The 25,514-nt window shown below is 37.3% G+C and overlaps 1 protein-coding gene across 4 annotated transcripts in view; it reads right to left on the minus strand.

Annotated features, from left to right (window-relative positions):
• Nucleotides 1-25,514, minus strand: part of CSNK1G1 (casein kinase 1 gamma 1) — a 261,324-nt gene that overhangs the window by 33,727 nt on the left and 202,083 nt on the right. For all 4 annotated transcript variants that reach the window (XM_036734507.1, XM_036734509.1, XM_036734508.1 and 1 more), the window contains exons 5-9: nucleotides 8,927-9,078; nucleotides 6,746-6,980; nucleotides 3,177-3,262; nucleotides 1,112-1,196; nucleotides 63-211 (exon numbers count right to left, since the gene is read on the minus strand). In XM_036734507.1, the coding sequence (XP_036590402.1) occupies nucleotides 63-211; nucleotides 1,112-1,196; nucleotides 3,177-3,262; nucleotides 6,746-6,980; nucleotides 8,927-9,078 (707 nt within the window). The remainder of the gene's footprint in view (nucleotides 1-62; nucleotides 212-1,111; nucleotides 1,197-3,176; nucleotides 3,263-6,745; nucleotides 6,981-8,926; nucleotides 9,079-25,514) is intronic.

A 25,514-nucleotide genomic window follows, 5' to 3' on the forward strand; every position in this document is an offset into this window, starting at 1 on the left:
GTGTAAGAGTGAGAACTGGTCTAAGAGCAAGAGAGGACTATTGGATGGAAGGAGATACTTACAATTGGCCTTCCAACCCAGTCATAGGCATAGTCAAAGGTATAGCCTTTCTTTTCAAAGAGCTCTGTAAAGAGCGTCCGTAAGTAATCATAGTCTGGTTTCTCAAAGAAATCTAATCGCCTGACATATCGAAGGTATGTTGCCATCTCTTCTGTTGGGAAAGGAATTAGAACAACAGAATGAAAAAAGTATACTTTTTGCATAAGTTTCTTCAAGTACCAAATGGAATTAATAAAACTTACCTTGAGTTATCTGAAAGAAATGGTTATGAGTTACGTCTTTATAATGGCAAGCAAAGTGGGACTTTTCATTTTTTTTTTTTGGAGTGCTTCTCAGCACTAAGGCAATCAAGGGCCTTTGACTCTAATTGAATCAAGAATCCTTGACTGGAAACAGTACATATACTTTGAGGTTAGCATTTTGCTTTGGGGCTCACTCACTGGAAGAGTGTTCATGTGATTTGGTCAGATGATATTCTGGGTAGCTGTTAAGATGCTCCCCTGGCTTTGAAAACCCAGATGTTGGTGCTTCCTTCCCTCCCTCCCTCTCTCCCTCCCTCCCTCCCCCTCTCCCTCTCCCTCCCCCCCCCTCTCTCTCTCGTAGCTATGTATGTATTGCTATGGTTAGACAGTTAAAAGCCTGCTGATTCGTGTTATTTTCTCTGTTCATAATTTCTGTTTGTATTTGCCCAGAAGTTCAGGGTGCTGACTTTTCCCCCTGAACTGAGTGATATATGTATGTTTAATTAGAGTAAGGTTGTAAATCCTTTAAAGTTGCTTTTCTTTAGAAAAGCAGATCAAAGAACTTGTGCTAACAGCCCTCCTGTGTGCTGGTGTTATTGGCCTTACACCTCCACAGTAGCTGCAAATAACATTGTTGTCACAGTCTTCTTCCCATTGGTCTGGCATGAATCATGTACTACCTTGCAAGTTCTTCAAGAAAGTAATCAAATCCACCCAACCAGAATTAGCCATTTGAAAAAGATAAAAATTAATCCCTTTCACATCACTAATAGCCACATAACTAAAAAAACACTCTAAAAGGGCTTTACCTGGAAAGTTCTCACAGAGAGTTTCAATTGGAGTATTCCTTTTGGTGTCTCCAATCTTCTGATATCTTTCTTTCAATGTATCAGCCTACAGGGAACAAAGAAAAATAATTATTTGGAAATAGGTGTTGACAATGAGATGTTCAACAGATTTGCAGAAGTAAAGCTGGTTTTGCTCAAACTATCAGGTTTTTGTTAAGGAGACCCAATTCCCTCTCTATGCCCCTACACCCAAATTAGCAAATGTGTTAACATAGTATGGTGGCATATTTAGATGTGCATAAAACACCTACTTTGTTCAGAGAAACTTTACTTGAAAAATGTATTTAGTAGTCTTGTCATAGACATAAACACTATCAAATGGATTAAGAGCACTGGGTAAGAATTTTTAAAAAAGGAAATGTTTAAACATTTTCAAATTTGTGTGCGATTGGAATGCTGCTGCTATTGGTGTTTAATACTGACTAAATCACATGCAATTTTTATTAACTCAGGAACAGAAATATATATGCTTTTACTGCAAATCTTTTAGAGATCTGGGCAGAAATAAAACAAAGATATATATATATATACACACACATAAAAACACTTTTAGTAACACCTTCCATTGGGGGGGGAGAGGGGAACACATGCAAAAGATGAATCTGAGGTATGAGAATAGCTCCAAACTAGGGCTAGTGCTGGTTTTATAATATCTTAAGCATTAAGAGATGAGGTTTATTAAAGGTATGCAGGTGGAGAAATTTAGCGTGCCTTAGATCTGACCCAGAGTAGGCCCTCAATATGGTTCTTGTAAGACTATACCAAGAATATTCAACTCAGTTTTAAGCAATGGTACTTTAAGATGAACTGAAAGAATTCCAGGTCTATAACCACTAAAAATGGTTCATGAATTTAGAGTTGGGGCAAGAGGAAAAAATTTATTTGTAAGAGTTAAAAAATGAATTTGACATTCTTAAAGCTGCAAAAGACCTCAACTACTTGAAAGCTACTATGAAAATGATATCTATCAAGATCAAACATTGTTATTTAGATTTACTGACTGGAAAATTCTGATTATGTTTGCCATTCCTCACGAATCATGTTCATGCATCTTACCTTGGTTTCAATATTGGTACAATATATTTTATGTGTAAAATATTTAGCCTCAATTTCCTCATCTGTAAAACTAGGAGGCTAGGCAAGACAATCTTTGAAACTCTATGAAACTAAGGCCCAGGCAGGTGAGTCCTAGGACCACACAGCTGAGCAAACTAAACTAATACTCAGTCCTTCTGAATTCTATATAACTGAGACATAAAATACTGTATGAACACTTGAAGCAAGGGAAAGATGCTTCAGAATAGAATGATGCATGAAGAATGACAGAAAACATACATACATTCATTCTGATCTTGATCTGTGATTAAACTAGTGTAGGGAATTACACCAATACTGGCTGACATTTTGCCTGTGACTTAAGAGTATCTGAGTGCTACCCAAGGCATTGAGAAGTTACATGACTTGCCCAGATCTTCTTCAATCCAAGACTAGACGTTTAACCACTATGCCATGTTGCTTTTCCTCTCAGGAATTTATCAGTAAATAAAACTAAATAACATTGTTTAACCTCAAATTTTCATTTTCCTCCTTAAGGTCTTTAATCTACAATGGAGGAGCAAATTCTTTTGATTCCTTCAGGAGAAGTCCTTCCCTACAAAAGGCAAAGCAGCTGCAGGCATCTATTTGTGGGGAACATTCCTTCTGCCACCCAATATTAGTGGAGAGGGCATTATGCAGTGACAGAAAAGCATAGTGAAGAGTGGAAGAGAAAGACCCTCTAAAAAAATGTGTTGTAGATAGGGGGATGACTTGCTCTAGTAAAATGGATTTCTAATAGGGAAAGACCTCTCAGAAGTCAATACTCAGTGATCATTTAAAAATAATGAATCAAAGGTAAATTGCTCCTGGTTCTATTTCTTCAGGCAATCTTCTACTTTGTACTTATAACAACAAACAACACAGTCACCTGTAAATTAGCAAATGAGTACAGAAGCAAAACCCTAAATTATGTTTTTTCCACATATACCTTGAGTCCTTGCCAGGGTAGGCTGCCTCGAAGGAAATACATGAACATATGGCCTAAGGCTTCCAAATCATCCCTTCGGCTTTGTTCTAAAAGGTAAAACAGATCAAACAACAGAATTGCAGCTATTAAAGCAAAACTGGAATCACAACCAGTAATTCCCTAAAAACCATTTTGCTATGGAAAAACTCTCTTTACTAATTCTTTTTATATCTAAGTTGGGGGACAATGTTTTAGATCATATTAACACGTACATACTCCTTTGTCTACATCTGTCATTGGCAAGTAAATCCCATGAGGCAAATGCAAAACTAGAAAGTAGTCCAAACCAACAAATCCTAAACTGTTAAGGCAATAAAAGAATTATTATTCCTAAAAGAGTATTTAAGTGTTTTTAATTCTTCAGAATGCTTTAAAATTTTCTATCAATTTTATATAGGCAAGGGGCAGCGAGGTGGTGCAATGAGTAGAGCAATGGTCCTGGAGACAGAAGGACCTGAGTTCAAATCGGCCTCAGACACCTGACACACTTACTAGCTGTGTGACCTTGAGCAAGTCACTTAACCCCAATTGTCCTGCCTTCTCCCCTTCCAAAAAAATTTGATCTAGGCAGCTCGTCACTGCTCTATGGAAGTTTACCAACTAAACCAAACTCATAAGTTGTGGGAGTTTGTTTTGTTTTTTTCAGAGTGTAGATAGAAAGAGGAAGGGGAACAAATGAAATGGTAAAATGAGTATGTGTAAGATGGGCATAAAGAAAACTAAATCTATTTCTCAAATATACTGACACTACAATTTCAGTTGGCAAATAGACTAACAGCTTTATCTAATTCTAATTTCAGAAGGCTTTATATCAAACCTCTCATGTTTATGAAAATCTCTAAGCTTATTAAAAGAAATTTTAAGAGTAAAACCAAGAGCTAGTTTGAGCTATCTCTTAAATATATTTCTTTTGTATTTAAAGAACCGATAACCTGATCCAGGTAGGTAAGCCAGCCATGCAACCCAGGATACAGAGACAGCAGACTTGACTGTTGTTTCTAATTATTTGTAATTGGTACAGAAAACAAATGAGTAGAGTCTAGAGTCAATTCTAAATGGTGTTCAGGACGATACCTTTTGAAAATTTTTAATTGGCATTAGGGGGGCAATGTTATGGATCTTTATGACACAAATATGGGGACACAGAAGCAGTAACTACCAATAAAGCAAAACCAGATTTTATAAAAAGAATAGAACAGATGAGAAAGAATGAAAGACTCAGAGTTGAAAGTGATTTCAGAGGATATCTAGAGTTCAACTCATACCTGAATCAGGTGCTTTTGCTTCTGGGGCTAGGATGAAGCCTACAAGGAAATATTTTGTATGGCTAAAAACAAAACAAAATCCTACTCACAAAATTAGAGCCTAAAACAGGGCTTAAAGAAGAAGTGATGAAAAGTTTACAAACTCATGGAAGAAAAAACAGAGTGTGATGAGGCCTTTAGCAAAGCAACAAAGACAAACCTCTTCCTGTAGCTCTTACATCGTATCATAACTATTCATTGCTTCTCTATTTTTACATTCACGTCCCTTAAAAAGGGGACCATTTGTAGTAAAAATTCATCACGAAATGACTGCAATTTACTTTTAAACACTAGAGGGCACAATTCTCCAAATTATTATAATGGATCGGGGAAGCCAATAGCCACCTTACTCAAACAGAAATATCAACTCTTCTGCCTTTCTAGATAGGCCACCTAAAAACTTTGGTAAGTTATTTCAACCTCACTCAAATCAAGATTATGCTTTTTACCTTGAAATACTGATATGCACTGGGACACTGGGTTTTAGAAGCAATGATGCCTTTAAGATGATTTTTAAAAGTAAAGTTAGATCAACGTTATTTTCCATCATTTCCTTTCACACGTCATTCATGTAGGTCATTTTCATTATCAATGAGGATGAGTTCCAATACCAGTGACCCATGAATTATTTCAGGACAATCAAAGTTTCATGCTATTTCACATAGGACTGCTTTCAAACATCTGAAAAGCTGTGCTTGCTTTCAATGTACAAAAATTCCCCAAATTTAGATATCATCCTTCTTTTAGTGAGAAAAACAGATTATGTGACTTAGTTTTTGAGACTCTCATTAAGGAAGGCTGGGATTTCCTTACCAGGGTTTTATTAACTAATTATTAGAGAAGGTATTTAACGTGATGTTGATAGTGAACTTACTCCCTTCATGGCACTACCACTCCCTTCCAGGACAAACACATGCATAGAGACAGACAGACAGACACACACACACACACTTATTAAATGTACTCATTCAAGATGCCAAATACAGTCTACTGGACACATGCCAAACACATGCCTATTCCTTACAGTATACTAGACACAATGTGATCAACACCTAGGCTCTGATTAGAGACATAATCCTTTCTAGCCTTTATCTAGCAACAAGCGACAATAATAATTTAAGGGGCCTACTCTGACCCTAAAACAATATAACACTATCTACCACTTGTTTCAGTGTTCCCTAAGTGTCCCTACCCATCATCACTGGAGTTATAAAATCAAGAGAAGATTGCCTAGCTCTAGGGACCAACATTAGACATTTAATCTCCAAGACATAACATACTACATAGAAAAAATATTTATATTTTTATGAATGTATATGTACGCACTGTCATTGTCATTTATGCAAATGACTGTGTTATCTATTACTCAAGTGGTGCTACATTGCTTTCAAAATCTCCTGAACCACTAGAAACCAAATTTGAAGATACCAATGTTTTTTACTCATTTACAACTTTGTAGACTTGCTACTTTCTATAGACTACATCAAAAGCACAAGTCCACATTCAACAAACTCAACTCTCTGAAGTTCCTTAGAAAAGGGAATATATTCAAATATTCCTTTATTATAGTTTAAAAACTATTATGTAATAAACTGACATATTCTAGGCAATATAACTATTATGCCTGTAGGAGAGATAACAAATGAAGTTTTTTATATGTATGCTATAGGCTAATTATTAAGTAAGGTCTTCTAGCATGATTAGTAGAAATGCAAGTACTTGTGGAATAGCAAATAAATTTATGTTGACTAATACACATAATCTAGATTGAGGCTTAAGCAATTAACCTGTTAAAAGTAGTATAATTTGGAATATAATGCATGATTTGGCTAAGTGTTCTTTCCTCTTGTGGAATTAGCTCTAGTAAGGACCTATAATTCTTACATACACATATATGCCCACAGATGTAACTGCAAAAATCATTAGCCAAATGCTTCCAATCAAATTTCATTAAGTTTCATACAATTAAATAACACAAAAATGATCATTGAAGCACATGAAGACAGTCTAAATCATTCAGTGGTCTAAGAATATCTTGTTCCATATGAGGTCTTGAAAGTGAGTAACTTGCTGCCTTGGTTTCATAAAATATAAACACAATTAACCCACAAAACAGTAAGAATTAAGACTTGAAATACATGATGAAATCAAACTGGGGAAAGTGCTATGGAAATGAATAGTTGTTTTTAGTGAACTGTCCCTTTCCTGGGAGAAAAATGAACACACCTTTGCCAAGATGGGTATTGATGGACATATATCTTGCTGTTCCAGTTAAACTCTTGTGTTCCCTGTATGGTATATGTTTTTTGGTTTCAGGGTCAATGTATTCCTTGGCCAGGCCAAAGTCTATAATGTGTATAACATGCTCCTTCTTGTTGCCCTGTCGGCCAATCAGGAAGTTCTCTGGCTTGACATCTCGATAAATGAGGTTCTTTGAGTGCACATATTCCATTCGAGAAATCTAAAAGAAGAAAAAAAAAAACTTGGTTACTGAGAAATACTCCCACATTTCTGCAGTTGGATTCTGAACAACAACAACTCCAAAAAAAAAATCCCACAATAGAGGAAGTGAAATAAAGTTTAGTTCATTCCAGATGACAAACTTACCTGGAAAATGATTCACAATTCATAAATGGTGAAGAGAATTGGTTGTATTTACTCTACTTTAATATGTACTCTACTTTAGATGTATGGCCACCAACTAAGTCCCAAATATCTTAGTGCAGGTATCCATAACTGGTATATAAGAATGAATCCGTAGATCTTGGAACCTTGCCTAGTATATCTATAAGCTAAAAGCCATTGCTATGTATCCCCCTCTGCACCAGTGTGCTAAGTATGCCAGTGGGGAATCACAGGATATCACAGGGTGAAGGGACCTTAGAGATTATCTAATTCAAAACCTCAATTTTGCATATGAAGAAACTGAGGCAGAGAGGGTAAGTCACTTGTTCAAGATCACACCCGCTGAGCAGGAATTAAAATTCATGCTTCTTGACTCTAAATTCAATACTCTTCACTATGATGCCTATGCTGTTTCCCTTCAGCAGGACATTGCCCTCCCATCCTACATAGTTACTATCAGTACCACTCCCACTTCATAATGTTACCAAGACTGTAGGAAAATGTGAAATAATTCCCTCTCATAAAATGATTAGAAATCTTTTAGTGGCTACTGACACATAGCAACCTGCAGTCCAGAAATTAAAATGGAAAGCTATTTGTCCATTCTGCCAATTACCACTAATACCCACTGCATGATTCAAAACGTACATTCTAGAAAAAAATAAAGCATAAGATTTGTCACTTAAATAAGTTAAAAACCTAAAACTCAATCTTTTTCCACTTTCTACTTGTCTTAAAAAGTAAAGATTTTATAATGCCAAAGTAAATATAACACATAAATAGTGAATCATGAAACTACTACATTTTTTGTATTTGTAAAGTGGAGATAACAATAATATGTATACACCACCTACTTCACAAAATTGATGTGAGTAAAGCACAAGGTGATATGGAGAAATGAGCTATTAGTCATGTAAAAAATTTATATTTGCAAAGGCCTTTCTAATCATTTATGAAAGTTAAAGGACTTTAGATATCTGAATTTTAGACTGAGAAGACGGTAGATTTTTTTAGCCTAAGTCTTGGTGGCCTATTATTTATGACCATTTGTCGATAAATAATCACACATCTATATCCTTCTCATAATGGATGGATAGTCTTCTCATGGGAATCATTCATCTGATCCTTAAGTTGGTTTCAGTTTCTAAATTTGAAGTACTTTCTTTTCTCAAGAAATGAATAACCAGACTCTACAACTATGGCAGTCTCTGCTATGAAAGGAGGCAAGAATAGACTTTTCATCATGGTAGAATCTCCCTTATGCTGCTTTAGACCCTGCAACAGCTGCTCAGTGTGTGGTATCTCATGCTTTTTCACGAATCCAACCAAATGGAAAACTTACTACCATGTGTTAAAAATCTATAAGTGAGTCATTAAGCAAATCAGTTTCATCTGGATGATTTCAAGAATTATACTCTCTCTCCTACACTAAATTATTTGCTTCACCTTTAAAGATGGGATATTACCCAAGATTGTTTTTATATATCAGAATATCTGTAAATTTTTGTTGGGAAACACAGGCCTGGTGTTAAATTTTCTTTGTTTAAATCTGATGTCCCTGAAAGCTTCCTAGAATGGCATAAAGAATAGGCAAAGTCAGGCACTACTCAATATACCCTTGCTAGTTAATACATACTATGAAAACATGTTTATATATATATATATATATATGTATATATATATATATATGTATATATGCATACATGCAAACAGACACATAAACATAAACACATGAAAGGCTTACACAAGGCAGCAAATTCTGTCACCACAGTCCTTACTTACCAACTGGATGGCTATCATTAACACAGTCTTCAGAGTAAACGTTCGGTCACAGAGGTCAAACAAGTCTTCCAAGCTAGGGCCAAGAAGCTCCAGTACCATGGCATTGTATTTCCCACACGGCCCAAAATAATACACCTGGGGCAGGCCTTCAGCTGAAATTGAAGAGGGGAGGGGGAAATTAAAAACAAATTAAAAATCAAAACACATGGCAACACTGGCCTGAATTCAATGGGGATAATGACCTTACAGTCTTTAACGTGAGATTTAGTTCCATTTTCTTCCATGATTCTTAGCCGAGAAGTTAACCAATGAGCATGAGTTTCAATGCAAACCAACCAGAATGGAGGCTGGGAAGTAGGCATGGTCCGTTACATAATACCTCAGTACCAACCACACCCCCGCTCCTATATAGAATAGGAAATTGTACATGATCCACTTTCAGCTCATAGAGTAAACTCTTCTTCCCGAAGGATGCCTGGAAGCACACTATTATAAAAGGGTCAAACGCTGGCTCAGTGACCTTAAGATCAAGCAAACAGATCACTTTGCACTAGCTGGTGTCATTACTGCTCCCCAAGCTTGCTGGTAAAACAATATTTTGCAGTTTGTATTTGTTGCCCCACAAAGAGTTCAAACTAAACTCTCCAGTGGAGAGGTTGCAGAACATCCTACTTTGACCACGTGCCAGTACAAGAGGGACTCTTCTAGTACAGTAGTTGGTATTTCCTGTTTTCTTATTATCAGCTGGAGACAAATCAACAGATACTTAGCGTCTGACTTCTGATGAGTAATTGTGAAAGGCAAAAAGCTGGACTTTTCACCAGATTTGTAATCCACAGCTACAAGAAGTTAATTTCTGCTTTTCCACTTTAATGATAGCAGTTTCCTCCACAGTGTATAGATAAGACAATAGAACATTTTCAAACTATATGGCCTTCAACTACTTATATAATGGGAGGAAAATTCAATGCTCCATGCCTGGGCTATGCCAATACAATAAAAATGACAATACTACCAAAGCTAATTTACACTTTTATCGCTATGACAATGAAATTATGAAGGGGATATCATGGGGAAATTATGAAAAAAGTAAGGATGAAGTGGGAGTAGCACTTCTATACTTCAAACTATATTATAAAGCAGAAGTCATTAAAACAATTTAGTATTGGTTAAAATATACAGAGGAAAATTAATGGAAAGGACTAGACAAGAAAGAATCAGGAACAATGTAACTCAATAAGCCAGTGTTCAAAAAACTGGAAAATGTAAATTATTTTAAAAATAAGTCCTATTTGATAAAAACTCCTGAGAAAGCTGTAAAACAATCTGGCAGAAATCAGCCAAAGACCAACACCTTAGAGCATAGTCCACAATAGGTCCTAAATGGATATGTGATCTTAATATTCAAAATGAAAACAGAAACAGATGACATAAAATATGGGTAGGAGATATGCTCTTAAATAAACAAGGGATAGAGGCAATTACTTAAGATATTTGATTACCTGAAACTTAATAACCACATGATAGTTGTTATGATCCAAATCATTAAAAATAAGAACAATACAAACTGAAACAACCCTGAGGTTTCTTCTGATAACCCTCCAAATTGGCAAAGATAACAAAAGATGGGAATAACTGATGTTGAACAAGTTGTGGGAAGGGAGGAACACTAGAGCATTCCTAGTGGAACTGTGAATTGGCATAACCATTTTAGAAAGCAATGAGGAAATATGTAAATAAAGTGACCAAAATGTCCTTATCTTTTGACCCAGAGTTCCACTACTAGGCTTATACCCCAAGGAAGTCATTGCTAAGAAAACCCCCATATACATTAAAATACTTATGGCAGCATTTTTTTGTGATAGCAAAATAGATGCTTATATATTGGGGTATGGCTAAAAAAAAGCGAAAGATAAATGTAATGGAATATTGTGCTGTAAGAAACTGATGAATGTGAAGAATACAGAAAATATGGAAAGATCTATATCAACTGATGCAGAATAAAGTTCAGCAGAAACAATATACACAATGACTGGAGCAATGTAGATGGAAAGATGAACACAATAAAATCAAAAGTGAATGTTGCAAAATTATGAAGAGCAAGCATGGTTCCAGAGAGGAGCGCAAGAAGATACTCCCACCATCGCAACCTTTTGCTGAGGTGGGAGGTCCGTTAAGTACGGTCCACTGCACATATTTTCAGATTTTTTTGGATGTGTTGTTCCATTATACTGATTTTTTTTCTCCTTTTTTTGTCTTTAAAAAATATTATTAGGGCAGCTAGGTGGCGCAGTGAGTAGAGCACCAGCCCTGGAGTCAGGAGGACCTGAGTTCAAACGTGACCTCAGAAACTTGACATACTAGCTGTGTGACCTTGGGGCACATCACCCCCCACTGCCTTCCTTTCTCCCCTCCAAAAAAACAAAAAATATTATTATACGGGCCTATGATACATGGCTTTCTAGGAAGGGGAGTAAAAAAAAAATACAGGGAGAAACTATGGTAATGTTTTTTAAAAAAAAGAATAGCTGGACACATGATGGGGAAGGTAACATTTGGAAATGAATGTAATATAAAAGCAAAAAATAGCAATAAAAGTTTTTTGGTTTTTTTTTTTTTTTTGCAGGGATCACTGTGACTATTCACCTCCTTTTTCTTCTAGGAACTGATTAGCCTAGTTTATCTTCATTAGCTCCAAAAAGGAAACAGGATTTTATACGAAAACACGTTCACCTTTTGCTCTGATACATTTCAATTTGCTTGAAATACATAAAGCTCAACAACTACTCTCATCAAGGCCTTCTGAGAAACTCAAAGTCAAGCACTGCATGCTGTAGATAGATTTGTACTTTCTTGTCAGAATTAGGGTGAATATGACTTGGATCGAGTTTCCTCATTTACGGTAGGACATAACTCATTTAATCAGTGTTGGATGTCATCAATACCCGGCTTCCTCAGTATAAACACTCTAATCATCAGAAGAGGGCCGCTCCCTTAGTTGGCCGAGCTACACATTAGACACTGGAGACAAGGTCTAAAATTTATTACTAACTAGATCACGTTTTTGATACTTGTCATCTGGTGACAATTTTGGCCTCAATTAGGCAAATTAAGAGTTTCCATGTTTGTGAAAGGACTGTAATATCTGCTCATTTTTTGTAATGATATTTTATCTTATATATTTTATCTACAATTCTCTATGTATTTTGGAAGAACCCAGAAATTCCTAATCTATCCCTAATCTTTTAGGGCTGTGGTGTCTCTCTTCTTGATCATGTACTCTTACAGGAAAAAAAGTTTTTGAACACATGCACTCAACAAATGTACATTACTCATAAATTACATACATATATAACTATACTAATAATTATGGATACTAAAAAACTTACACAAAAAGAGAAATTAAAGAATGGTAAAGATGAACCATTACACTGAAAATGCTCTTTTATTACTAGTTTAAAACCTATTTGTTCTTGCTAAAATATTAAGTGATACTTCAATGAATGAAATGAAATAGAATATGCTTCATTATTTTTGAAAATATTTGTTCAATACTTTGTGATATGGTAATTTCAATTTCTGATTCTAAGTTTAGTTTATTTTCATACTTAGTGTTAATGGCTAGCATAGCTGAAAAAGATTACCTTATAAAGACCCAGCTGGAAATGCATCATTGGCTGTACTTACAAAATCACAGTACTCATTTTTCAATTCCATTCACCACTTCTGCAAAGGTTTTTCTTTAATTGGGCTAATAAATTTCCATCTTCCATTATGGCAATCAATTGTTCATGTACACTAATCCAAAGGTGTTGCATTTTTTATATTTTTAACAAATGGATTAAAAATCTACTAAAATTTCATTTTTAAAGTTAGAAAAATTCTGTTTTCAAGTTTTTGAAGTTAGGTATGATAGTTTTATAGGTGAGGAAAATAATTTCCAGCAACTCAGACAAAAATGTAAGGATTTAAGAAAGGAGAGAGAAGTCAACAGTGCCAAATACAAAGAGGTCAAGTACGATGTGGACTGAGCAAATGCCATCAGATTGGACATTTGGGCAGAGATTCTTGGTAACTTTGAAGAGAACAGTTTTAGTTGGGTGAGAAGTAAAAAATAATGAAGGGAAAAACTGGGAGACTAGAAAGATAGTGGTACCTTCCACATAAATGAGGAATTTTGGAAGAGGAGTACAGTTCTGGGGAAAGATAATGAGATCTGACATATGTAGTGACCCATCCAATGTCTACTCATCTTGTGCTCCTCACTCTCACTGGAAATGAAAAGAGATTGTGTGTGCACAAGTACAAAAGCAAGGCAGTCTTTGTTTTCTTTTTTGAGGGGGGAGGGCAAGGCAGTTGGGATTAAGTGACTTGCCCAAGGTCACACAGCTATTAAGTATGTAAAGTGTCTGAGGCCGAATTTGAACTCAAATCTTCCTGACTCCAGGGCCAGTGCTCTACTCACTGTGCCACCTAGTTGCCCCACAGTCCTTGTTTTCAAGGAGCACATATTCCAGTGAAGGAAAGAATACACATAGGATGCTTCAGCTGTAAATCTAATGGTTCTGAGGGCACAGTCACAATGCAGATGCCACATCTTGTTAAATGTCCCATTAATAAAAGCATATTGGTTTCTGATGTAAAACCATTAGATAATGCCAATCATATGGTCAGAGATACACCACCCGAGATCAAAATGGGAGGAGCAGAACTGCCCTGACAGCCTAGAACTAGTGGGTAAAATAGATCACCTCCTGAAAGAGATCCCAAAATGAATACTCTCAGGAATAGTATAGCCAAATTGTAGAGTATTTAGGACAGGGGTGGGGAACCTGCAGCCTCAAGACTACACGTGGCCCTCTAAGTCCTCAAGTGTGGCCTGTTGACTGAATCCAAACTTCATGGAACAAATCACCTTAATAACAGGATCTGCTTTGTGAAATTTGGATTTGGTCAATGGGCCGCACTTGAAGACCTAGAGGCCACAGGTTCCCCACCCCTGTTTCTAGAAAAGGAGAAAATACTTCAAGAAGCCAGAAAAAAGTAATTTAAATGTTGTGGAGTCACGGTCAGGATAATACAAGACTTAGCAGCTTCTATATTAGAGGAGTGGAAGGCTTAGAATATAATATTCAAGAAGGCAAAGGACCTAAGATTTCAACCAAGAATTACCTACCCAACCCAGAAAAACTGAGTATAATCCTTCAGAGGAAAAAAGGCATTTAATGGAATAGAGAACTATCAACTATTCCTGATGATCCAGAGAAGAACAGAAAATCTGACTTTCAAACACCAGACTCAAGAGAAGCATAACAAGCTAAACAGGAAAGAGAAATAATAAGGGAATCAATGAGGTTAAGTTGTTTGAATTCCTACATGGGAAGATGATACCTGTAACTCCTAAGAACTTTATCATTATTAGGGCAGTTAAGAGTATATACGTAGACAGAGGTCACAGGGGTAACCTGAATATGATAGGATGATATCTTAAAAATCAAATTAAGGGGTGAGAAAAAGGAATGACTATGATGGGAAGATATCTTAAAAAAAGTAAGGAGTGAGAAAGAGTGGGGAAGGAAGAAGTAGAGTGGGGTAAATTATCTTACACAGAAGAGGTGTGAAATGAGTTTTTACAGTAGAAGGAAAGATGGGGGGTGGCAGACAATGTTTGGACTTTACTCTCATTGGAACTGGCTCAAAGAGGGAATAACATAAATACTCAGTTGGGCACATAAGTCAAGTAGTAGGGGAAGGGGACAAGAGAAAGTGGGGGGAGAAGCTGATAGAAGGGAGGGTGGATTGGAAAGGTGGAGTCAGAAGCAAAACACTTTTGAGGAGGGACAGGGTGAAACAAGAGAGAAAGATAAATTGGTGGGGGAATAGGATGGAGGGAAATACACAGTATTCTTAACTGGGAAAAATCTTTACAGAAAGTTTCTCTGATAAAGGCTTCATTTCTCAAATACATAGAGAACTGAGTCAAATTTATAAGAATACAAGTTATTCCGCAATTGATAAATGTTCATAGGATATGAACGGGTAGTTTTCAGATGAAGAAATCAAAGCTATCTATAGTTATGTAAAAATGCTCTAAATCACTATTGATTAGAGAAATGCTAATTAAAACAATTCTGAGCTACTTTCTCACTCCCATCAGATTGGCTAATATGACAGAAAAGGTAAATGACAAACGTTGAATGGAATGTGGGAAATTTGAAACACTAAAGCACTGTTGGCCCAATCTTTCTAGAAAGCAATTTGGAACTATGCCCAAAGGGCTATAAAACTCTGCATATCCTTTGATCTGGCAATACTACTACTAGGTCTGTATCCCAAAGAGATTAAAAAAAAAAGAAGAAAAGGATCTATAGATAACAAAAATATTTCTAGCAGTTCTTTTTGTGGTGGCAAACAATTCAAAAATGAGAGGATGCCCATCAACTGGGGAATGGTTGAACAAGGTGTAGTCTATGATTGTGATGGAATATTATTGTACTATAAGAAACAACAAGCAGGATGCTCTCAGAAATATCTGGAAAGACTTACGTGAATTGATGTAAAGTGAAATGAGCAAAATCAGGAGAACAGTGTACATACACAGAAACAGCAATACTGTATGATGATCAATTCCGAACGACTTAGCTGTTCTCAGTAATACAATGAAATTCCAAAGCACTTATAATAAGAAATGCTATATACTTCCAGAGAAAGAACTGATGGAATCTTAATGCAGATTGAAGCACACTTTTTAAACTTTGTTTTTCTTGGTTTTTTCCTTTTGTCTGTGTTTTCTTTCCCAACATGACTAACATAGAAATACATTTTGCATGACTGCATATGTAAAAGCTATATCAAATTGCTTGTCTGCTCAATGAGGTGGGAAGAGAAAGAGGGGAGGGAGAGAACTTGGAATTCAAAATTTTAAAAAAAAACAAATGTTAAAAATTGTTCTTATGTGTAATTGGAAAAAAAGAAAATATTTCAAAAGTTTTGTATTGATTTAAAAAATCAATATGCTGTTAGGATATCCCTCTATATTAAAATGAGCAGCTAGATAGTGCAGTAGACAGAGTGGTGGGCTTGGAGTCAGGAAGACTCATCTCTCCATGTTAAAATCTGGCCTCAAACACTTATTAGCTGTGTGACTCTGGGCAAGTCTCTTAACCCTGCTTGCCTCAGTTTCCTCATCTGCAAAATAAGCTGGTGAAGGAAATGGCAAACCACTCCAGTATCCCTGCCAAGAATTGGGGTCACAAAGAATTGGACATGTTGAAATGACTAAACAACAAATATTAAAATGTGATTTTTATTGTTTGTATATTGGGGTAAAGGTTCTTTCAGAGCTAGACAACAGGAATGACAACCTTGTTCAGGAAACAAATGTAAAGTAACAGACTGCCTGAAGCTTCCTGGTTATCACATAAAACTTACTGATCCTCATGCGCTGTAGACTTAGATTATCAGCACTATCTGTACAGATGGGTGTCTTTAGGGTCCATTCTGTGCTTGGCTTCTTTCAAGATTACCCAAGTACCTCATATCGGCAGAGAATTACGCAGATACCCAACTATTAAAAAGGCTCACAATCACTGGTCACAGAGTATTAAACAGTAATGTCTTCAAGCTATCTGGTTCTTGCAAGGAAAAGTCCCATATTATATTCCAAAGTCATCTTGCAAGTAATGTTTCAAAGGCTTTATCAATGCTAGAAAGTAGAAGCCCCTAGAACACTGGTGTTGGGGGACACAGGCCAACATGCTAAATAAAGTTCTTCCTGCAAATAATTGTGATGTTTGAGAGGAAGAAATTATTAGACTTATAATAAATCAGAGTTCCTGTAATATATATACAACTAAGGAGATTTTCTGGTACAACATTAATGATCTTTATGGACCTACTAAATAAGGTCATAGGTATCTAAAATAGATTCTAAATCTCCCTCAATTCAAAAGTAACATGCTATAATTCCAATGATTTTTGTTTTGATGAGAAATTAAAGTTGCCAACATATGTCCTATGTCTACTGGCCAAATCTGCAGTGGAATGCTATATACCTGATATTTTCTACTCCTAAATTTTCTTTCAGAATGTTCTAAAATAGCTTTTCCATCTGTAATTAACGCAGTTCTTTAAGCTCTGCCAAACAGTGGGCTCATACACATCTCAAATTCTACACAATGGCAAGAGAGGTACACAATTCTACTGCTAATTTTTAGTCTGCTATAAATGAAACTAAAGTTAAACACATTAAAATAAGGATAATGGGTTCTTTATCATTCAGGTTCTTTTAAGAGACTTCATAATACATTATGAAAAAGTAACTGCTTTTAGCAGAGATATTATTAAATGTACACTTGCTGAGAACTGAAATAGAACCAGGCACCCTTGAAGTGCTTAGCAATTTGATCATATTACTGGCTAATAATTAGCCTGCTTTCATCCTTTTAGAAAGAAGAATAACCTGAGAGTTCAAAGAGGCAAAATCAAATATAACTGCTTACATTAATAACTGAATTTCAAATATAGTTATATATTGATGACTATCTTTCAAATACAAGTCTACAGAATATAACTCCTTTGGCAATGAGCTCTTCATTTAAGAGGGTTTTGTTTATATAGAACTCATTCCTCTATTATTATTTATAAAAAATAAGTAAATAATGGTTAAATTTTAAAATACAGCTTTATGTATAAAATGCAAGTCTTTTTACTGTTCTCATCAAGTGCTTAATTCTACTACTAACAACTGAAGAGTTATTTCAGACAAATTGAGAGGATTATCAAGGAAATGGTAAATTAATGTTTTCAAAGAAATTCCTGTAAATAATTAATAAGAAAGAAAACCAGACAAGCCTGATGTCTCCCTATAGAAAAAGGAAAAAGACAGAAGCACAGGTATAGAGCATTAAGACTCAGAGATAGGAACTAGGAGAAAAAAAGACTACTATTACTATTAGTAGTAGTAATATACAAAAACACACCCATTTAGAAAAAAAAATGTGGAAAAGCAGACTATTTCTCAATTTTATAGTTTTCAAAAAAGAAAATGCTCTTTTTATAAGTAATCTCAGCATTCTGAGCCACAAGTACTCAAGTTATTGTAGTTCATTTCACATACATTATCCAAATCTTAAACTAATTTGAAGCTTTGTCCAAAAAGCATCATATACAAGATGTGGGAAAATGAATGTCCTTGAAATGTCATGTTTTTTAAAAACAATTAAAAATAAAAACTCATGAAGGACGTTACCTATCGCCTCACAGAGGTCAGAGACTCAGTGTAGAATGAGATAAATTTTGTGGACATGGCCACCACAGGTCTTTGTTCTGTTTGATTATGTATATTTGTTAGAAGTATTTTATTTTTCTTCCCCCTCCTCCCTCCAATTAGGGAGAGGTAGGAATGAGAGAAAATTGGTTTTTTTACTTGACCAAAAAAGAAACTTAACTTAAAAAAAATTAAAAAGAAATTTGCTATCCTTTATAGAATACAGTGTATAATGGATCTCTGGATATAAGCTAAACTGGTACAAATAATCCACTTAAAGTTAATTTTAAAAACCGACACCTTTCCTTTATAAAGGAAAACCATAATTAAAGAGGGGTACTTTCTGACACAGAAACGCCAGCCAATGGATTCTGTCATATTTCTTAGTTTTGAAACCTCTATGGTTTTAGAGTATGAAAGGTAGATAATTCCAGTGCACATGCTACCAAAGCCCCAACAAAAGTTAAAGAGACATATGACGGAGGCACAGATTTGAATGAAATCTTTCAAATTCAGATTTTAAAACAAAATAGCCACCAAACAAAGAAAAACAGAAGGGGCTAGTAAGCTGTAGAAAAGAACAAGGGTTGGGAAGAAAGATGTTGCCATCCACATATACAATTTAGAATAGCATTTGTGTTTTCTGGTTCCCTCAAAATATTTCCCTTTTTGCTTATCCTCCTGCCCCCAAAGTTTTATAAAGCTATCTCAAATTGCCTAGTTTCACTAGCTACTGCTATATCATCAAGCTAAAGATGGTTCTATTTCTTGTCATTCTTTCTCACAGCTCCCATTACTTTAGTTGAGTGTCTAGAAAGAAGCCTGGCACAGTAGTTGCATCACAAATGGCAGCATGGCTTCTGGTCAAGAGGAAGTAGATTTCAAAGTCCAACTCTGACAGTTCCTAGCTGTGTAACTCTGGGCAAGGCACCACACTTCTCTGGGCCTTTGTTTGCTCCTCTGTATAAGGAGGGGATGAGGCTAAATGGCCTTCCAGGTTTCTTCTAGCTCTAATTTGATCCAATACCAGTAGAGTACGTACAAGCTCTGGTAGGTTGCACTAAGCTGCAAAGTTTTCAAGAATGGGCCCAGGAACAGCTAAATGTGCATACTCTTCATGCAATAGCTGGTCACCAGATAGGCTGGAAGGTGATGAACTTTTGATCACAGGAGCTCTCAAAGGCCATCTCCAAAGTTTTAGAGGGGCAGTGATTTGCATTGGTGGTGGGAATATCCAAACCAACAAGATAACAAGTATGGAAGAAGTCTTTGAAGGAAAACAGCATAAATAATTCTATCAATTTCAAAGGGCAGAGAATTAAAACACAACCAAGTTAGTAAAACTTGAACTTAAGCTGTAGTCCTTAGCTGAATCTTCTGGGCAGAAGTAATGGGGAAAATCTGTTTTACAAAGCCATAATACGAAGTCTTCAAGAAATCCAGAACGACACAATCTCTCTACTCTCATGTTTTGTAAAGATTCCATATCATTTCACGACTGTTAAATAATCATGGATGTGCAGGGTTGTTTCAGTATGGAGACATATGCCTATATCCAATTATTTCTCATTTTGGTTTAAGCACAGAGAAGATCCACAAATAAATTCATGTATACTCTCCTCCTCCACTCCTCTAACCTAAAAGAGTAGAAAAACCTCAAGAAAATCCAATTACCTTAAAATTAATTATTTTAGCAGTCTAGTAAATCATGGAACTTTATCAGTTTTATACTATGCTCCTCTTGGATTCACTATTCCTTTTCATTTTTATGGAAAAATTTCTTTTCCAAGTCCTGGAATACACCAAACTTTTCTTCACTATCTTTTCTGCTTCTGCTATTTCCCCCTTTTCAATCACATACTCAATTTGACAAAAACTCACTGGGTATTTACCAAGTGAAAGTACTATTTGGAATAAGTACTATATCTAAGTGCTCTGGGACTCAACACAGGACTATTTCTCAGCTCACTTCAGTATTTCATCTCCTATTTTGAGAATTGAGCTCTTCATTTTCATTATACAGTAAATACGGAATTAAAAAATGTTTTCATATAAGGACTCTAAATAAACTATGGCTCATTTTTAAAGTAATTTTTTTCAATTATCAAACATATATTTTATTCTCTCCCACATCCCACCCATTGGAAAGAAAAAGAAAAAGAAAACCCTTATAACAAATAAGGATAGTCAAACAAAACAAATTCTTATATTGGAGTAGTGAAGTGGGGTGTGTGTGTGGGGGGGTGTTAACTGAATTTTAATTAGTAACTTTAATCTGTAAAATAGTTGGACAAGATGACCTCTTGCAGCTTTAAGTCTAAGACTATTTCCTGAGCATTAGGTTAATTAAGGAATTATATACCTAGATAGCATTTTCTCACCAAGCATGAAAGATGTGGAGGCATTACCTCAATTATCCCCTGTCTCCCTGTAGCAGGAAAGAAATAGTGGTTGGGAAATAGATTCTCAAGGGGCCACATGTGAAAGGGGGAGAGCACCCTTTAAGTACCTTTGAAGTGGTTCAGCCCTCCTGGAAGTCTGCTAAGTGGGAAATGATTCCCTAAACCCAAATCGAATTCACTTAAGCATCATTCTGGACTTGGCCAGAAAAAAAAAAAAGAGCCTGACACCAAGTTCAGGAGCAACAAATTACAGAGAATAACCCAAGTATCTTAAAAGTGAGAATATTCGGGGAAAACTGGGGATTTATTTTTTTTATCTTTGTCTCTGAAGAAAAACTAGGGAGTGCACAATTAATGACGGAAAGGGAAAATGTTGGGTTCAATACTAGGTATGTACTGAGAAATCATTAGCAGCACATATTCCATGGAGTGTGAGAGAGTGTGTGTGTGTGTGTGTGTGTGTGTGTGTGTGTGTGTGTGAGAGAGAGAGAGAGAGAGAGAGAGAGAGAGAGAGAGAGAGAGAGAGAGAGAGAGAGAGAGAGTGTGTGTGTGTACACATACATGCATTCACTGGAGGCTTATTTCTGTACCTTGAGCAACTGAACTTAAATGTCTAATGGGTTTGGAAAAGGTAAAGATGTTGAGCACACATGGGGCTGCAGAGGGGAGAAGGATGGAACACTCAGCTTTTGAGTTTGGAGTTTATGCTGTGCAAGGGTCATTTTTTACCCAGCTCTTGCATGGATTCTGGGAAAGTACATGCTTTATCCAAATTGTCTCCAAAGGCCTGCAGATACATTCACTCCTAAAAACAAAAACCAGGGTGTTCAACAAGGGCCCGTACTAACCTTCCTGACTTCATCAGGTTCAGTGTCAAAAAGTATACTCCTTTAACTACTCGGAGAGCACAGCCAAAACAGGACTAGCTCTCTTTAAGGTGCTGAGTAGTGTATATGGATGTGCTCGAGAACTCTCAAGCTTGCACATTCGGGTGTTTTCAGGAATGTGCTAGAGCCTGCTCATATCCAGCTTTTGAGAGTCGGTTGTTAAATTTCCAGTACCAGAAATAGGAAAATGCTACAAATTTATTTTACTTTATTTTATTTTTACACATTTATTCACGTGATTTGTTGTTTTGTTGATTATCTAGACTTAAGAAAGTGATGGAGAAAATGTTAATAATAGAGATTAAACTTAAAAGTGTGTCACAAATACATGTCTGAGAATATGTCCATCCCCCAACCTTCCAATCCCATCCCTTGTGAGCTGGTTGTTGAACATTTACTAATACCTCCTTTTACTGAAAGCTGTGTTGGATAAAACTGACTTCATTTTTATATCTTAGTATCTTTTTCTATCTTTAACAGTAGTAAATAGGGCATTTATAGAAGTATATTGTATATAACCAAGCACATTATGCTACAGGACCCTGGTGACAATGTACCCTGTACATGATGGAGAGGGAATGTACAGTTAAAGCAATCCAGACACAGCATCAGAAGTAGTCACAGGTCTGGATCTTGAAGGAGTCTCACAGGGCATCTAGCCCAATTAAAGGCAGCTAGGTGATAGAATTTATAGGGCTCTGGGCCTGGAGTCAGGAAAGCTGAGTTCAAATCCAGCCTTAAGACACTTACAAACTGTGTGATCTTGAGTAAGTCATGTAACTGCTGCCTAGCTCAGCTTCTTTACCTGTAAACTGGAGATAACAATAGCACCTACCTCCCACCTCTCCTATTGACCAAACAAGTTTGAGAGGACCAAGTGAGCCTTAACATCAAACTGCTTTCAGAAACATAAGAGGCAAGAACAATATAACATGGTCCACGTAAAGCAGAGAAGGTGCTCAAGTTAGCAGCATCCACATCTTCTGTGTTGGTCTAGGGGCTACTGCCATAAAGAAGTCTAAAAACAATTTTGGGAAATAGATGGCAGCACCTTGAGGTCAGTTACCAATACTGAGCCTGGGACCTCTGCTGTCTCAAAGGCTGAGTGTTTTACCTCATTCTCACTAGCTTCCTGATTTTCCTCTCCTAAAGCTCAAGCATGGGGGTGAGGGAGTGGGAGGGGGAGATATAGCTTGTTACAGTTTCTAGTTAAGTGGACTTCAGTTCATTGAGGTTTTACTGTATATTTCACATCATAGAATCTCAGCATTGGGAGGAAGCTCAGCAGCCAGCTAGTGCAACCCATTCCCCCTCCCCCAAAATCCCCACTACAAGATGCACAAGCGGTCATTGAGCCTTTACTTAAAGACCTCCAGCGAGAGGGAGCCTATTACCTTCTGAGGCATTCCATTCTACCTGTGCATAATTCTAATTACTAAGGTGTTTTTCTTGCTATCGAGACTAAGTTTTCTTTTTTACAACTTTCCTTCTTTCTTCCTGTGCCTTCTTGGGCCAGAAAGAACAAGTCTGATCCCTCTTTCGCATAACAGCTTTTCAGGGAAAAACTTGGGTTCTTCTCTCCCTTCTCACCCGCCCAAATCTCTTGTTATTCAAGCTAAACACCTCCAATTTCTTTAGCAAATCTTTGTATGACACAAATTAAAAGTAGAGGACTTCCCCATTCTGGTTGCCCCGCTCTGAATATCTTCCAGCTCATCCATGTCCCACTTAGAATGGTTAGCACTCCAGATGTGGTCTGACAAGGCAGAACAGTCCTCTGGAATGCTGCTCCAGTACCACCCTAGACTATTTCACCTCCTAACTGGCTGCCTGGTACTTGAGCATGTACCTCTCATCCTTCCCCCACTACTCCCTTTCTAGCTTCCCTTTATGTTTTGTCTTCCCCTATTAGAACATAATCTCCTTGAGACTAGGGACTACCTTGTTTTCGCATCTGCAGAGCTTACCACAGTGCCTGACATATGGTATGTGTCTCTCTATTATCTCTCTGCCTGTCTATCTACCCATCCACCCATCCATTCCTGCTCCTACAAGAGAAATATCATCTTATTTTTGGAAGCTATGCCTCTCTTTATGAAGCCCAAGACTATTAGGGTTTTTTGGACTGGCTGATTGGCTGGCTGGCAGACCACACTGATGACTCACTGAGTTTGTTGTTATTGTTCAGCTGTGTCCAATTCTTCATGACCCCACATTTGGGGGTTTTCTTGGCAGAGACACCAGACTAGTTTGCTATTTCTGTCTCCAGTTCAGTTCGCAAAAGAAGAAACTGAGGCAAACAGGGTTAAGTGATTTGCCTAAGGTCGCACGGCTGCTGTCTGAGGACATATTTGAACTCGGTTCTTCTAGACATCCTGACCCCAGATGCAGTGCTCTGTCCACTTCACCACCTAGCTATCCCCTCACTGAGTCTGCATCCTACTAAAATCCTTCCATCTAACCATGCCTTCCCTATTTGTCAGGTTTTTTTTGCCCAAGTGTATTACTTTACACTGATCCCTATTAAATATTATATTATCAGATTCACCAGTGACAGCTAGGTGACACAATGGATAGAGCAACTGCCCTGGAGTCAGGAGAACCTGAGTTCAGATCCAGCCTCAGACATCTGACAGTCACTAGACGTGGGATTCTGAGCAAGTCACTTAATACCAATTGCCCCGAAAAAAAAAAAAGATGCAACCCAATGTTCTAGCCCAGGAGTGGGGAACCCTCAGCCTTGAGGCCACATGTGGTCCTCTAGGTCCTCAACTGCGGCCCTTTGACTAAATCCAAACTTCGCAGAACAAATCCCCTTAGTAAAACGGATTCGTTGTATAAAGTTTGTACTCAGCCAAAAGGCTGCACCCAGGGACACCTCCCCACAGCCCCAACCTGTCAAGATCTTTTTTGGATCTTGATTCTGTCATTCATTGTGTTAACTGTTCTCTCAGTTTTGCGTTTTACACAAATTTGAACATCTACACTTTTATCTTTTCACTGATAAAAAATGTTAAAATAGCACATGGCCAGTAGATATCTGAAGCCCTGAACTGGAGACTTGCTTTCAAATTGACATGGAACCATTAATGACTACTCCCAGGCATTCAACCAATTTCAAATCCCCCTATGGCCTAGCCCACATATGTCTCATCTACTCTATAAGAATGACATGAGACACATTATAAAGTGCTTTGCTAAACATCTACAGGAAAGCTTTTCCATGTACCTCACAATCTTGTGAGGATCAAATGAAGTAATTTATATCAAAACGACACTAATAGATACAGGCAAGGGAGCAATTATATTCCAGTACAAGACAGCGATAACCTATTTCTACCTCTTTTTAACTCATAGGAATAACAAACACTCAAATGTTTCTGACTCATCCTTTCAGTCATAGAGAACTCAGACACTTTGGTGATGCTGAACACTAATGATCTAAAACACCCTCACCCACTCCAACAAACTGTTCTGGTGGCGTAAGAAATTCTCTTCAGAGAGAGGGGGCAGAGCCAAGATGGTGGCTGGAAAGTAGGGACAAGCGTGAGCTCCCCGCCAAGTCCCTCCAAAAACCTATAGAAAATGGCTCTGAACCAATTCTAGAACCGCAGAACCCACAGGACAGCAGAGGGAAGCAGGGCTCCAGGCCAGGACAGCCTGGATGGTCTCTGGGTGAGGTCTATCCCACATGGAGCTGGGAGCAGAGCGGAGTGGAGCAGAGCCCACCATGAACAGCTCGGACCAAACAGACCAGGAGCCGGGAGGAGTGTGCCCTAGCGCCCTGAATCAGTGAGCTGCAGCAGTTACCAGACTTCTCAACCCACAAACACCAAAGACAACAGAGAAGGTTAGTGGGAAAAGCTGTGGGACTAGAAGGAGTTTGCCGTTCGGCTACCACCCCAGGGGCAGCGAAGGTGGGGCAGCTACAGAAGTACAGCTGCAGTTGCTTCCAGCCCCAGGCCCACCTGGTGGGAGGAATTAAGTGGCGGATCAGAGCAAGAGTGAAGAGCCTGCTGAAGATCGAAGTC

The sequence above is a fragment of the Trichosurus vulpecula genome, chromosome 8 (genome assembly GCF_011100635.1).
Source record: "Trichosurus vulpecula isolate mTriVul1 chromosome 8, mTriVul1.pri, whole genome shotgun sequence".
NCBI lineage: Eukaryota > Metazoa > Chordata > Mammalia > Diprotodontia > Phalangeridae > Trichosurus > Trichosurus vulpecula.